This window comes from Cucurbita moschata, unplaced genomic scaffold (genome assembly GCF_002738365.1).
Source record: "Cucurbita moschata cultivar Rifu unplaced genomic scaffold, Cmos_1.0 Cmo_Scf00024, whole genome shotgun sequence".
Lineage (NCBI taxonomy): Eukaryota > Viridiplantae > Streptophyta > Magnoliopsida > Cucurbitales > Cucurbitaceae > Cucurbita > Cucurbita moschata.
This window is the reverse complement of record NW_019268540.1, coordinates 870342-886535: the sequence shown is the minus strand read 5'-3', so window position 1 is coordinate 886535 and position 16194 is coordinate 870342. Positions and strand designations below refer to the sequence as shown.

Here is a 16194-nt window from a genome sequence, read left to right as displayed (position 1 = left end):
CCCCCCCCCCCCCCAGTTTTCCCCTTCATTTTTATTCTCTAGATCTCCATACAACCATCCGATCCGCCTCCATCCTCCCATTTCCTAGATCTGCCTCTCACTGTCACACACTCACCTCGTCTCCACTTTCAAGACCTCACTTTTAACTATCACCTTCCCTTGTTTTAGTCAAGTCACCCATCTATTGCTCATCTCCAACTCATAGAACCACTCGACCATTCAACTATTATCAATTTTTTTTTAGTTCAGCAACATTTCTACACTCTAAATTATCTCCCTACAACTATCAATCCGCCCCCATCCTCCCTCATCCTAGATCTGCCTCTCCACTGTCACGCTCACCTTTCTTTGTTTAAGCTGAATCACCCTCTCATCTCCACTTTCAAGACATTACTTTTAACTATCACCTTCCCTTGTTTTAGTCAAGTCACCCATCTATCGCTCAGCTCCATCTATTGCTCAGCTTCCAAACACTTCGAATCAAAATAATAGTTATAATGAGGCTTCTTCCCGTTCAATGGAAATTGAAGCTAACAATCATCAAATGCATAAAGTTACCTGTGCAGGAGTTAAGTCAAATGATGGACGTGCATCACTTTCTCTTCTCTGTGCACAAACGCAAGAAAGACCCCGGCCAAGCCATGCAGCTGATCCTGCCACAACCTCAGCTGAAATAAAGCAAAAGCACATCGGCAATCAATCTATCAATTACGAAGTCCTCTAATCCTGTAGACAGCCATTTGAAAGTATATCATAAAAATATAAGACAAGCAAAAGTTCAAGCATATGCTATTGAACTTAATCCCCTTGCTATTTGCTATCCAGCTAATTCATGGTTACCCGAGCTTGAATATATGGTAAAAGAATGTCTTTCAGAAGTTCCATGAAAAGTCATGATTCATGAAAGGGCAGCCAGTACAAGTTTCTGACAACTGACTATGAGGATCCTAAAATGGAAAAGATATTAGATAAAGATAAGGAAAATAGTTTCCCGCAGCAAAGCACAATTAAAAATGGAAACAAAAGAAAAGTAGAGAATATTGTCATATTAACACACATGATAAGGTGGAGAGAGCTATTTGCCTGTTTATGCTAGAAAAAAACCCCCAAGTTTGCAAAACAATTAACAGCACATAACACATACTGAGAGGACTAATGTACCACAAAGAAGATTTGATGATCCTTACACTTTTTCTTCCTTACTCGTGATTAGAACATGGAATGCAATTACTTGGGAATATCTCCCTTCACACAACAGTCAATTAAAAAACAGGGGAAAGTATTGAGTAAAAGTGGGGAGAGATCTTGACTAATTCCAAAGACACCGATTGTAATTGCAGAATATTTCTCCCACAAGCAAAAAACAACATTCTATATGGCACACTAAGAAAATTAAAATAAATTTTATATTTACTATATAGCACAGTCAATAATTAGAATATGCAGTAGAGACAACGCCATCAACGAAGAAAACACGCAAACTACAAAAAGGAATTTGAGTTATGTCAAGCAACTAAGGCAAGCTTGAGTCCTGCCATCACGTTCATCCAACAATCAACCGTACATCGGAGAAAATAATAATCTAATCAGACAGAAACGTGGTTAATTAATGAGCTTCATGATTTCTGCCAGAAAGATCTATAGCTTCCACAAATTTCAGTTGACGACGTACAACGCAATAAAAAAATATTTAAAATACGAATATCAAAATCACAAACTTCTTCCGGTACTAGATCACAAATAATACATACGATGAAGGAAGAGTCGGAAGGGAGTTGAAAAAACTTAAATTAAACTTTTAAATTTATAAGAAAAAAAATCCCACCGAATAGACCCACCGATACAGATTTGAAACTCAGCAATCATGAAACCAGTACGAGCCTCAGTATAAGCAGAGCTTACCGCACATTACTCAACTTCAAGACATAGATCTAAAATTCTAAACCAAAAAGTAAAACATGAATTATGAATAAGATTTTTTTTTTTATTAAAGAAAAAAAAAAGAAGAAGAGAGAGAGCAAAAGAGAGAAAACTTTTCAGCGAAAGAAAAGCGAGGACGAAAATTCTAATTTTAATGTAAATAACAGTAGAGAGAGAGAGAGAGAAAGAGGCGGACATTAAAGATAATATTCACCTGAAGTCGAGTGACAAGTATTTCCTCGTTCCAGACCTTGAGAAATCCTCCTAACAGCAACAAACGATCCACCACCTCTATCGTCCATCTCCCTCACCCCGCCTCCTCTGTCCGTCACTCCACCACATCCATCACCAGCACCGCAGCAAGCTCCCACACCTTATCCACACAATAAAACCTCTGGAAATGGACATTCATCCACCACAATCAGAATTATAGCATGAGAAGAAACAAAATCCAGAATCACAGAAATCAATGATAAAGCAAAAAAGACTCAAAATGCATAAGGAAAGAAAGAAGCAAACAGGATCCGAAAGCAGTACACCAATAGAGCACAATCACGGCAATCAGAAACAACAAACGATACAATCAAAGGAGGAAAAAACGGCGGCGAGAATGGGGCGTTGATGGATACCAAGGAGAGAAAACAAAAAACGAAGAATCAAAGAAGAGAAAAAGGAAAAGGAATAGGAACCTGGAAAGCGGCTAGGGCTGGAGCAAGATCTGAGACTGAGAGTCCATGGAAGTTGGTTGAGAGGTTGTTCGTAATGAGAATGTGTATGGATTCCCAATTCTATTATCTTCCTCTTCTTCAGCCGTTTCAAAAAGCACCTTTGCTTAGGCTACTACCTTTTTTATTTTTATTTTTTTTATTTTTATTATTATTATTATTATTATTATTATTCTTATTATTCTTATTATTCTTATTTGGTTGGGGGAGAGGAAGAGTTTTAAAATTGGAAGCAACTCTCCAAGATTAAACAAATGGAAACCCAATTTTTTTCAAAAAATTATTTAAGTTACTTTTTATTTATTTATTACATCATTAAATATTAATTAACTAGCATAAAATATATACATCTCAAGGCTTTAAAACGGGTCTGTTAGAGGAAGGTTTTCACACCCTTTTCCCTTTCGGACTTCCTCTCGAGGCTTTAAAACGCGTCTAAGGGTGTTTGACATCAAAATCCACCCCTCCTTCGGGGCCCAATACAAGCCTCATCCTTCCTCCAACCAATGTAGGACCGCCACCAAATCTACCCTCTTTCGGGGCCTAGCATTCTTACGGGCATACCGCTTCGTGTCTACCCCCTTTCGGGGAATAGTGAGAAAGCTGGCACATCGTCCGATGCTTGGCTTTGATACCATGTTAGATGAACACGACTCTCCACAATGGTATGATATTGTCCACTTTGAGCTCATGGTTTTGCCTCACACCAATGGATATAGTATTTCTTGATTATAAGCCCAAATCATTCCCTAAATTAACCGATGTGGGACTTTCATCATCCAACGGGGAGAACGCTGGTCCCCAATAGGGTGGATAGAGAGATCCCAATTGAAGGACGGTGGTCCCAAAGAAGCAGATCCCAAACAGTTGGATAGAGAGATCCCAGTTGGAAGACACTATATTATTACGATGGATTCAATTAGTTACTATGCTTCGAAATAATGAATATTCTTTTATTTCTTCACCCTTTTCTTATCTTAATCAAATGAAAATTAAATTAAAAATTAAAAATAAAAATCTTTTCTTATTTTAAGGATTACGTGCATGAAATAAATAAGAACATTTTAAATACTTATTTTTTTGTATAAAAAAACTAATTTTGACCCTTTTATAAAGTGGTTTTCAAAATTTAAGATTCATGTCTCTCTAAATAATTTTATATTTTTAATATAAAATATAAGATTAATTTAAGATAAGAACAAAAATAATAATAATAATAATAAAAAAGTATTCTTTTAGACATTCTAGTATGCAACATGTGGGGGAGGCACATGAAATTCTTAATTTTATTTTGTTGCATAAAAAACTTTGTTTAATAAAATTAATTAAAATATTTAAATAAATTTAGTACATTATTTAATTTTATATTAATTTATATCCATAAATTAATTAAATATTGAATTGTATTAAAATTTTGTTTTATTAAAAAAAAAGTTGATTTTTTAAACTTATAATTATTTTTGTAATTAATATATATAATTAATTCTATGACATCTTAGCTATATTATTTAAAAATTATGTCAAAATTAGCTTATCAAATAATGTGACATCCAGACATAATAAAAGAAAAATAATTTAAATAAAAAAAACCATTTAATTGGTGGATTTATATAATTAAAAGGGTATAATGGTGAAATAAAAGTGTAGGTGAACAAACCATGCGAATCTAATAATATTAAATTAAAATAAAAAATTAGGTGTTTATTTAATGAAGATAAGTAAGGGGCTAATTCAACTCTTAAGTAAGGTTCTAATTGAATGCACCTAATTTTTGCTTTTTAATAATTTAATAATATTATTATTTATCCTTTCACTTTAATAAAGATGAGTACGTGGCTAATGCTACTATTAAATTATATATTAATTATAGAAAAATCTAAAAGCTTTTACATTAAAAAAATAACAAAAAATAAAATAAATTAAAATTTCTTTACGTGGTTCCCTTTTTACCCTTTAAATTTATTTACAAATTATTTAATAATAATAAAAATAATAGATTGTAGAGTACTAGTTTTCCAAAATTATTTGGATTTGTTGAATTTAGACTCGTGTAATATTTTTAATTAAAATACCCTTTATTTTTTTTATTTTATTTAATATCCTTTCTCTAAAATACCTTTTCCGATCGTGAACTGTTTGACTTTCAAGTGGGTTTTGTTGGGTTTTGTTAGACGAACACGACTCTTTATAATGGTATGATATTGTCCACTTTGAGTGAACCGTTTGACTTTCAAGTGGGTCTTGTTAGACGGACACGACTCTCCATAATGGTATGATATTGTCCACTTTGAGTGAACCGTTTGACTTTCAAGTGGGTTTTGTTAGACGAACACGACTCTCCATAATGGTATGATATTGTCCACTTTGAGTGAACCGTTTGACTTTCAAGTGGGTCTTGTTAGACGAACACGACTCTCCATAATGGTATGATATTGTCCACTTTGAGTGAACCGTTTGACTTTCAAGTGGGTCTTGTTAGACGAACACGACTCTCCATAATGGTATGATATTGTCCACTTTGAGTGAACCGTTTGACTTTCAAGTGGGTTTTGTTAGACGAACACGACTCTCCATAATGGTATGATATTGTACACTTTGAGCATAAATGCTCATGATTTTACTTTAGGCTTCCCCAAAAGGCCTCATCCTAATGGAGAGAGTATCATTTGATTATAAACCCACGATCCTAATGGAGAGGTATACAATGATGAAATAAATAAAAAATCATGGAAGAAAAGCCCGACGTTATTCGATATTAGATTGTGTGAGATCCCACATTGATCGGATAGAGGAACGAAACATTCCTTATAAGGGTGTGGAAACCTCTCCCCAAAATGTGTTTTAAAACCGTGAAGCTAACAGCTACACATAATAGGCAAAAGCGGACAATGTCTACAAGCGGTGAGCTTGGGCTGTTATAGATTGTGAATTGATTTGGTGTCATTATTCGTCGACTACCCTACGTGGGTTAATTTAGCCTAATGCCACACGTGAGTCACCATTTGAAGTCTTTCGGAGGCTAACGTGTGGGTCACCATACAGACGCTCCTGATCATCGAAAAAGCCATTGTTGTTGCAAGTCTTAATAAAAAGCTGACAAGAAATTGAAATGAAACGGAATACAGATTTGAAAAACTTATAAACCTAAATGTAACCTAACTGGGATTTAAAAGAGTGGTCGAGGTGAGCTAAGCTTAATCAATCATTACAAAAGTTCGTTGAATTTTGCATTAGTTAAGAGGACGAAATAAAACGCATAGCGAAAGGGGACCGGAGGGGAGATTATGAGAGGAGGAGGAGGAGAAAGGGGAAAATAAAAGGCATAAGCACATGGAAATGAAGCTGAAAAAGTGAGTATTATAAGAGAGTTGCTTAAAGGCACGCAAAGGAGAGGCAACAAGAAAACAACTTTATTGGGAATGTCTAATTGGGGGTGTGGAGTGGACCATCCTTTTCATTAACCCAAAAATAATAATAATAATAAACAAATAATAAATAGCGGGTAAAAATCCTCATTATTATTATTATTATTATTTTGTGATACTATTAACCGTTCAAGTCCGTCGCTAGTAGATATTGTCTACTTTTGTCCATTACATATCGTTGTTAGCCTCACGATTTTAAAACACATCTATTAGTGAGAGGTTTTCACCCTCTTATAAGAAATATTTCGTTTTCTCTTCAACCGATGGTAGATCTCACAAAAAGAAAAAGATGAAATAAAAAATAAATGACGTACTAGAGATTAAGGAAGGAAAGACGGGATTAAGAGGAAATTCAAATAATAAAAGAAAAATGAGTAATAATACTGCTCCTAAAAGTTTATATATATTTGTAAAACGTGATATTAATAATAAAAGTATTTTTCTAAGCACGAATTTTTTTTAAAAAAATTACTCACAATTTTCATCAAAATTAAATAATTTCTAATTTTTTTAAAATTTAAGGAGGGAAAATATAAAATTTTGTCGATTATTTATTAGTTTTATTTTTCATTGTTTACCAGCATCCCATGTGCTTCTTCTTCCTTTATACTTTGGGTCTTCATTATATTTCCCCATCCAATGATTTCTGTTCTTATTTTCATTTTTATTCTCTATAAATTTTATTACTTTTGCAAATATATTTCTTAGAGTATACTCTTTTTTTTTTTTTAATTAATTAATTATTTATTTTTAAAAGCCATCGTTAAATTGGAATGCCCATAATCTCTTGTTTATGATATTATCTCTTCGTCTTTGAATTGACATGCAACGACCTGTTCTTGCCATTGGAGCAACTTGAACAGTCTAACAGTTGATGGATTCGTGGCTCGAACCCTTGTGCCCAACCCACAGAGCTAGTCCTTTTTTCGAGGTTATGAACCGAGATTTTAACTTTAATTATTTTATTTTATATTTGAATTATGGAGAGAGGGAGAGAGGAGAGGATGAGAGTGGGATGTTTGATTAACAAAGCAGAACTAAGAATGTGGGGGCAAAGATGTTGGGTGAGTGTGTTGAAGAAGAAAAGGAAGAACATAAAAGAAAGGCGTTGGGCTTTTCACTTTTCTTTCCTTTTTTTGTTAAACTTTTTGCTTCTTAATGCTTTCTCCACATGCCAACCCACTTTTCTATATGTTCTTTGTTTTACAAAGGTTAAACAAGAAAACATGATTTTGGTACATGTACAAGGCTCCCATCCACCCTACGTGAAATGGTTAAGATATATAGATATATATTCTCACGACTATACTGTTGAGATATGAAGCCTGATGCCTAGATCTACCGAGCCTGATGCCTAGATCTGATAAAGATATATTTAGAAAATATTTCGATCATATGTAGAAAAGATAGAGATATATATATAGTCCCAGATATATTTAGAAGATATTATTTCCATCGTATTTAGAAAAGATAGAGATATTATGGTAGATATTTGACAAACATTTGATAGAGATATATTTGTTAGATTATATCTGACACTAAATTGAAAATGCATACCCATTACACATTGCTCTAAAATGTACTTTTCTTAATTCTCTATATTCTATCTTGTGTATTCTATCTTGTTGTATATACTTAAAATCATCAATAATAAAACCTTTAGCCAATATTCCTCGTATTTTCTCTCTCCTATTCTTTGTTTCATCTTGATAGAGTATGTGTTGTTGAGCAATCCTAACAATTAGTATCAGAACTAACAACTGATATTGATCCTAACACACACAATGAAGCTTGATTCTTTTTCAATGTGGGTATGAATTAAAATATCTTTTGATAATTTTAACAACATTTTCTTCATATCTTTCTTGAAACGTTAGTTCATATCTGCCTAGCTCTTTGCTTAACTCATGTTGCTGTGGGATTAACTCCTTCAAAAGTATATATACATATTGCCTAATGCCTTCTTCTAATTATTTTTTTATGTTACAAGTTAACAACATAATGACATGGAACACACATTCAATATCATTACAAGGACATATACAGCTTCAAAACAACAATGAACAATATCAAAGCCTTGAAAATTGTACTCATCTGTAAAAAAAGCTCGAATACCTGTCATTGAACCGCTTTGCGTTCGCCCAAGACATTAGCAGAGGAGTTGAATCTAGAACCTCGCAAGAGCATCCTCTGCTTCCGAAGCCGATCATGGCATGAGTTGAAGAACTCATGCTTTAGAGCTTCCTCTGCAGTAATCCTTTGCCTCGGATTAACTGTCAGGCACTTATCCACCAGATTAAAGAGTGATGTTGGGATGAGCTTCAAGAAATCTGGTCGCTTTGTGTGAGCCTTCACCCAACTCTGCAAATCCCTAGCTGGGAAGGATGTTATGTCGAACAACTCCTGCAACATTAAGAAAACCTTCACTGATGAACCAAAACATTAGGCTTATAAGCAGTATGTGTTTATCAGAACTCTATCTCAAGAAAATGAATAAACGAGCATTTAAAGAATCAGACCGATGGTCAATAAGATATGGTCATATGCTTCCAGGGATGGACAGACGCGACGAACTAGCTAATCAAGTCATCTATCCATCAAAAGATCACTGGCTCAACTGCTATCCTATCGTGGATATTGGTCTATATAATAAATTCTAAGACAAGGAATACAGAGGTCGGACAAAGCTTCAAAGCTCTTTGGATCATAGATGCAAGGTGGAGGTACAGTTGTTAAGCATAAAAACACATTCACTAAAGAAAAGGAAATGACAGCATAATTTGTTAACTACAAAAATGTGAACTAAAGAGGAAGAGCACTTGTTAATAAGAGAATAAATAAGGAGAATTTATAGTAAAAGGAAAAAAAATGCAGATCTCAATGGGGTGCATTGTGACAAGTAACTGGGGAGAGGTCCCCTAGCTTAATACCAACTACAAAGGCATCCAAGATTCACAAGACAGGCCTTTTAATGATGCTCAATTACATCAATAATCATTATGTTTCTTCAGCTTGAGTGCTTCACAACACAACATTTAGGACAGTTTTTAAATTTTGAAAAGCTAAAATCTCGATGTTTATTGCTACCAAATTAAAAATCAACTCTTTTCAAGGCATTTTGTAAAACAGTGATTTCTTGCTATGGCAGATGTTAGAAGTATACCCGTGGAAATGCAGATTCACGATCATGTAATTTGGCCACCTCCCATAAATCTTCACTGCCCCTCAATTTAGCAATGTCTTTTAGGTTCCTATCATGATTGATACAAGTCAGAAAAGCCACTGTCCAGCAACAAATGTTTAAAAAAAAAAAAAAAAACTAATGGCTTATATTTGGAATATTACTGTTCAGGGTCTCCAGTAAAAGGACTTCTTCCAACCATTAGATAGAGAAGAGTAACACCAGCAGACCAGATATCGACCTGAGGTCCTTGATGTAGGGATCTGAATAGGACCTACACAGTTGTGAGTTGTTGGTTGTTGGTCAATGCCAGAACACAATAGTAATCGAATGTGGGTCATACAAGACCCAGAAAACACAAAACTACATAAGAGAAATAAGCATTTTTTTTTTTTCAAGGTAACAGTAAGTAGGTCACCTCTGGAGCTCGAAATCCCTTCGTCCCAGCACAAGATCCCTCTTTTTTGCGCTTTGCATCTCCTGGAAGTAACTTTACTTCAGAAAATGAACATAGGATCCAAATACTTCAAAAGTATAGCATTCATCTTACAAACCTTTAGCTTTTAGTACTCTAGAACCAGCTACAGAAATGCCAGAGCAATGGACCAGAATTGGGCTTGGATGTATAATTTTGTTGTCTTCCTTGCCTGGAGGAGCAGCTATCCTTTTCCTTCGTAAATCGGAACTATTTTGGGTGACATGGTCAGAATTGCGTAATGCATTTTGCACCAAACTTAGCAATTCCTTTCTTCCTTGACATGGAAGAGGCTCCCTCATATTTTCTGTGGAAAGCGTCCTCACACTTGTTACATCCTTTGCAGAGGTTATACCAGATCCATCTGCACCCTGGCTTCGTACTGCACTCCCACCACCCATATCTGGATATTTTTTCAAGGGTATATAAGCTCTCTTTTTCAAGGTCTGATCATGTTCACAAGCCTGCTTAGATTTTCCTGTTTCCCCCTTGCTGAGATACGCAAAACCTCTGAAATTCTGATCTTTAACAGATGAACCGGATAAAGAATGAGGGGCAGTAACATGACTCGAAGATGCATGATGACTTGTATTTGATTTACCTAAATGGAATAGGTTTATTGATCAGATTATAAATCAGTTAAAAGTATAAATAAATAAATGAAAACAACAAAGGTCTGTATAACGAACAAGACAGTAAACATCAAAGACTTTTTTTTGTATAAGAGATTTTTTTTTTGATGTTTGAAATCTACGATTAACATCAAAAAGAGATTTACTACCAGTTCATAAGATTGCCGTAAGAATACAATGTATTTTTTTTCCCTTAGCAAGTGAAAAATTCTGGACATTACGAAGAAATAACAGTGTGTCACAAAGAAGCTTACTTGCTATGGAGTACTTCTGCTGTAAATCCTGTGAAAAGACATTTGACAAAAGAACACCACAGGCCATTAGAATTTTAATTAATGTTAGTCAAAGGAGGTGAAATTTTAGGATGTAAAATAACAAAGGAAACTCAGGGACCAACCATAGCAAGATTAAAATCAATGAGGTAACCTTTGTTCTGTTTCCTAGAAAACAGGAAGTTACCAGGCTTAACATCTCTGTGCATGACTCCCTAAAATTGTTAAAGAAAAACTGGTTAGACAGATGCCCTATAAAAATTTGAATTGCATGTCCATTCATGCACCGCTACTTATAGCAACAACTCACCTGCTTATGCAGACATGCCAAGGCCTTAAACAAGCAGTAACCATACCACTGTAGCCGAACTATATCAATTTCTTTCTTCAAAACCTACATAGTAGCAAAACAATTCGAGTGAAACGAAGTAAATTTTTGAGAGAATTTAGATGCCGTGACTACTTCCAGGGTACCAATCCTCCAGAACTAAAATTGATCAAATGAAACTACAAAGCCTTATTTTTGTGTTAACTTTCCATATTACTAACCGACAAGTAGCTCGTCAAAAACATTTTTAAATATATTATTTGAAACATAAAAAAAATTACCTCAGGTCTATCATGTTCTACGTGTTCCAGCATTAAGCACTCACTGTTGCCACTACTAAAGGACCCTTCACACTTGATTATGAAGTTCCTTCCGCTGCATGAAAAACAATGTATCAATAGGACATTGCAATTTGAAAAAACTTAAATGAATGAAAGATAATGTTATAATGTTCTCAAAATACATACCCAAATCGCTCGAGCATTTTTAGCTCATTGTTTACATTGTGCTTGTGAGCATTAACGTGGGGACCTGAAAAGATGGGCATATATTTGTCATATACTTCCATTTTTCAGAAAAGATAAGCATTGCTTCTGAAGCCCAGGAGTTAAGTTATAATTTATCACATAAGAATCTAACTTGAGAATAAAATATAGAACTATACTTGCGATCATTAAAAATGGACCGACAGACATGTGACGAAAAACGAGTTTTCTTTAGCATGATATGGTAACATTCCTGCGTGGAAGATTGTTCTCTCTAGATGAAAAACTATCGTTTCTCAATAATTACCAAAACGGAAATTACTTCTGTCAAACTAAAAAATCACAGCTCATAGTAATTTAATCAAGTAAAAGCAATAAACATTCAATGGGAAAGTAAAGAACTATAATTTATTGTTTCATCTTAATTTGTATACAGTCATCAGGCGCCAGTTAGAAAAGTCTATTGTAACTAGTCTCTTATTTGTGCTAATCGGAGGGAATTTTTTAACTCCATTAGCCTTTTGTAAAATTGATTATATCAAAAAAAATATCTATGTTTCCTTTTAAAAAATATATACATATTTATAAATTTAGACAATTAAACGACTTTTTGAAAGAGTAGCATAAAAGTAAACCAGACTTACATTTGATAGCTATACGTTTCCCATCATTTTTTCTTCGAGCCCTGTAAACAGTTCCATAACCACCTGAATAGGATGGAACATTATTAGCACCCGTGGAAACGAGAAGAAATAGGGATCTGCCACAAAGTGAGATAAGAAAAGGAAGTTGCATACCAGAACCTTCTTCCTCCTCGATGATGAAGGACTCGAATTGAGGAAATGATGTTTTCTCCAACTGGTTCAACAGAACAATCATTAGGCATTGATTTTGATATTTCAACCATACATAGCCAATAGCACATTTTAGCTCAAGCATAATTTTCCACTCAAAAGTAGATAGCTCCAAAGGTTGCGCAAAATGAGTGTGCGAGAAACTTACCTTCAGAGATGAAGTGGGAGAGTCCAAAGGATTTTCCTTAATGTGCACATTCTCATTTGAACTCTTCTTGAACTTCTGCACCTTAGACGTCGGTTTATGGACACTGTTATATCGGTTTTGCTGCTCAAGAGTTTGAGAAACCTCCTTACTAACTGCAGACTCCATGAGAACTTTCTCGGGAACTAAAGTACATTTTTGTGATCCATCAAGTTCCCCAAAGGTCTTGACAGATGGCTGCTGATCAAACAAATGGTCAGGTAAGGAACAAGGAATCTCAGTGTTGCCTTTCCTGGATATGTCATCTCTATCCATGTTTGATATGGTTACTGGGTTTCTCAAGTCTAGAAAGTTTCTTCCTGCTTCACCAGTTACTGCGTGTCCCTCCAAGTGAACAAGATGGTTTTCTGTTGTTTTAGTGTTCTCGGAGCAATTTTTCATTTCGCAAATCTTGTTTTTCTCATCTTCTAGCTTCCATTCCGATATATTAGACAAATGCTTAGTGCAAATCCCATTCTCAACCTCAGAAGGTTGAACACGAGGCTGCATATCACCTCCAAGGCACGACACAGATGTGTTTCCTGATCTAATAGCCAACTTATTGTTATTGTCAAGGATTTTGTCACAAGGAAGTGTGTTTGTGGAGCTACACGGTGGACCCAAAGAAAGATCGAGGTTACATAACATTCCTCTATCTGCGTGTCTTACATTTGGTATACTTGAGTCTTTTTGTACTTCGTTAATGTGGCAATCATGTCCATTCTCACTCAATAAACCAGCATCATCTTTAATCAAAATTTTACTAGCTTGAGCATCATTATCAATTCCCATTCGTCCATCGTGACTCATCAAAAAGTTGGGAAAATCAGCATAATCAAGAGGAAAGGGCTCTTCATCAATTTTTACATCCAAATGTCCCATTTCTAGATGTTCAAAAGGCAAATTAACTGTCAGCGAATTTGAACTGGTGAGAGTTAAATAGTCAGCAGGTACCTTCATGCAGGAAAAAAAAAAGTCAGCTGTGTTCTGCTCCGAACAGAAAGAAAATTACAATCTGGGGTCAAGCATGACAAAGTCATTAACTTGTAAAACATCAAGCATATAAAAATAAATTATAGACTAGATTTATCACAAATTTATCACAAATAACTCTCGCACTACGCTACGTATAACTATTAGAAGAATAAAACTATAATACATTCCAAGGTAACAAACTCAATATAAATAAGATTCACATTTGCTTCATTGCATCCAAGTCCCCAACTCGATAAAAATATAATAAATAGGAAAAAAATAAAAAAGTTTACTATTGGAAGAGAAATGCAAGATAACAAGGAAAGATGGTCATCGACCAGATTGAACTATTTGAATTTGTAAATAAACACCAAGTTCGTATTAAACATTCCTAACTTAAAGAAAGAAAGAAAACGTAATCGCTCGTAAGAATTTTATAGTTTCATATTGCAAACAAAAAAGAAGCATCTCCGTCCTTCAGCAGAATAAAGACATAAACAATATGGGCCATCCAAATTCTCAAAGGTTACACATTAAAAACGTAACCGGAAAAGGAATTGAAAGAGAAAAATTGGAATTGTACCTCATCAAAATTCTGAGAAATCCTTCTTGTCATTGACAAACAACTTCCATTCCCTACAACAATCATCAATCATCTTTGGTCAGACTTGAACGAAGTAACTACGAAAATAAATATAAAAAAACAGTCGAAAATAGTAAATAAAGAAAACAAAAACAACCCTAGACTTGTACCAATTCCAGAAGTTGAAGTTAACATTCTTTTTGCAGGAAAAGGTACTCCAGAATCTAAGATTGATCTTTTCCGTTTGCGAAAGTATGTTTTAACATCGCTACCCCAGAGCCTATTGGGCTCTAGAACTCCAAAATGCCGTCTCAAAGAATCCCATCCGTTCGTTGCCTTCGAAAAATACCGCCCCACAGAAGAGATCGCAACTACGGAGATAAAAACGAGAGAATTATCCGCTAGAGAGATAGGAGAATTGGGAATTTCGCATAGATACCGAACAAAATCTGGTGTAACGCTGAACAATTCGCATCTCACAACGATTTCTTCCACAGAAGCAGGGTGACCAATATCCAGCAATACCGTGAACAGATACCAAGCTTTCTGCAGTTCCACAGTGCTTTGGAGACTGAACTCATCCGGATCAAAACGAAAATAATCAGCCATTCTTTACAAAGAATCAAATCAATAACACGACAAACCAAAATTCCCAAATCTCATCTACGCCTTGTTGACAGAACAATACTCCTCAACCAGAACTCGAAATCCCCAGATCTTCAACAACTAAAATAGATTTCAGTTCCACCAGGAGATTTTACCAGGAATTATACAGCTGCCGATCGAGGAGTTGAAGGTAGATGCGAATTGAAGAGTTTTGAATCTTGAATTGAACGATTCTTAGTAAGGACACAGCCAATGATCCGCACGATAATTAAGAAGAAAAAAAAAATACAGTTTGGGATTAGGGCGAGAGAGGAATGGAAGAGAGTGAAGGCGATGGGAGCGGGAAATCAAGAATCGAAGAAAATTCGAGGACTTTGGAGTTAGAAGAGAATTTCCCGCCTTTTCTGTTTGGCTGCTTGAATTACCAAAAGACTATCCTGGATAAAGCTAGAGAACAACGCCTTACCAAACACGCCCTAGCCCCCAACGGTAACCTTGGATTAAAATATAGATGCGAGAACGTGAGTAGGACATAGAAGCTCGTTCGTTTAGCTTATTTATTATTATTATTATTATTTAATTTATTTATTATTATTTTCAGTTGAATGGACCTAGACTCTTACATAAGGCAACAGTGAGACATTTCCGCTACTTAATCTATAGAGAATGAGGAATGTGCGGACTACACAGTATAATCCTATTCTGAACTCGAAATATATCGAGGACCTATTTTACCCGAACGGACTTACTCGTGGCATCCTTCCAAGTACCCAAAATCGTAGAATTTCATGATTTAACTCGATTCGATGAAAATTCATATTTTTAGTTAAATTTATATGGCCGAAAAAAATAAGATTAGAGAGAACAAAATAACTGTATCATATATTATACGAAAAACATTAACAAAATTTTACATAAATAAAATTAATTTTATAAATTATTTATCATTAACTATTTTATTTTATTTTTATTGAGATATATTGTTAAAATAATTTAATTTTCGTTTATATACGTTATTTATTTGGTAATAAATCTTAATAATTATCCTCGAATGGATGATTTTAATAAAAATATATAGACTCTTAATTATAAATATTTAATATAAATTATATTTAAAAAATTTGTATATGGTAGAATAAATTATATTAAAGGCGATATACTTCGAAATTTTATATTATTATAATAAATAATTAATAAAATATTAATATGTCTTAAATTCCAAGTTTTCAAATTTTTTTAGATATTAATAATTATTATTTTAATAAAATTATACAAAATTTTAATTATAAATAATTAATACGATCATTAAAAAGAATGAATAAATGTAAAATAAAAGCTAAAAAATCAAACGCGGGTGGATTCTTCGTAGACGCTAGTTTTTGACACTTACCCCAAAACAACCTCTCTCTCTCTCTCTCTCTCTCCCCCCCCCCCCCCCCCCCCCCCCCCCCCCCCCCCCCCCCCCCCCCCCCCCCCCCCCCCCCCCCCCCCCCCCCCCCCCCCCCCCCCCCCCCCCCCCCCCCCCCCCCCCCCCCCCCCCCCCCCCCCC

At 34.9% G+C, this 16194-nt stretch overlaps 2 protein-coding genes and 1 long non-coding RNA gene across 5 annotated transcripts in view; all 3 read right to left on the bottom strand.

Moving 5' to 3' along the window:
• LOC111461213 (ELMO domain-containing protein A-like) overlaps positions 1-2755 on the bottom strand; it is a 6599-nt gene extending 3844 nt beyond the window's left edge. The window contains exons 1-3 of one of the 3 annotated variants that reach the window (XM_023104724.1): positions 2610-2755; positions 2135-2314; positions 559-668 (exon numbers count right to left, since the gene is read on the bottom strand). In XM_023104724.1, coding sequence (XP_022960492.1) covers positions 559-668; positions 2135-2222 — 198 coding nt within the window. In that variant the 5' untranslated portion in view covers positions 2223-2314; positions 2610-2755. The other 2 variants (XM_023104726.1, XM_023104725.1) reach the window with 2 other exon arrangements.
• A 902-nt stretch (positions 2756-3657) lies between these two features.
• The window catches only part of LOC111460638, a 17931-nt gene continuing 5394 nt past the window's right edge, over positions 3658-16194 (bottom strand). Inside the window, exon 3 of the long non-coding RNA XR_002713448.1 lies at positions 3658-3668. This is a non-coding gene — a long non-coding RNA (uncharacterized LOC111460638). The remainder of the gene's footprint in view (positions 3669-16194) is intronic.
• Positions 8000-15005, bottom strand: LOC111460633. The gene is made up of 15 exons (XM_023103840.1): positions 14210-15005; positions 14040-14092; positions 12446-13435; positions 12241-12301; positions 12088-12150; positions 11426-11489; positions 11240-11333; positions 10941-11024; positions 10756-10845; positions 10613-10640; positions 9806-10327; positions 9670-9731; positions 9416-9525; positions 9234-9321; positions 8000-8473 (listed from the first exon to the last, which is right to left on the bottom strand). Exons 1-15 carry the CDS (start codon positions 14646-14648, stop codon positions 8189-8191), a joined length of 3033 nt encoding a protein of 1010 aa, XP_022959608.1. The 5' UTR covers positions 14649-15005; the 3' UTR covers positions 8000-8188.

Coding starts and splice junctions, on each gene's coding strand:
- LOC111460633 (XM_023103840.1), bottom strand. CDS start 14,648: ATGGCTGATTATTTTCGTTTTGATCCGGATGAGTTCAGTCTCCAAAGC. Junction 13,436..14,039: donor TTTCTCAGAATTTTGATGAG/GTACAATTCCAA, acceptor TCCTGCATGAAG/GTACCTGCTGACTATTTAAC. Junction 11,025..11,239: donor TAGAACATGATAGACCTGAG/GTAATTTTTTTT, acceptor GCTACTATGTAG/GTTTTGAAGAAAGAAATTGA.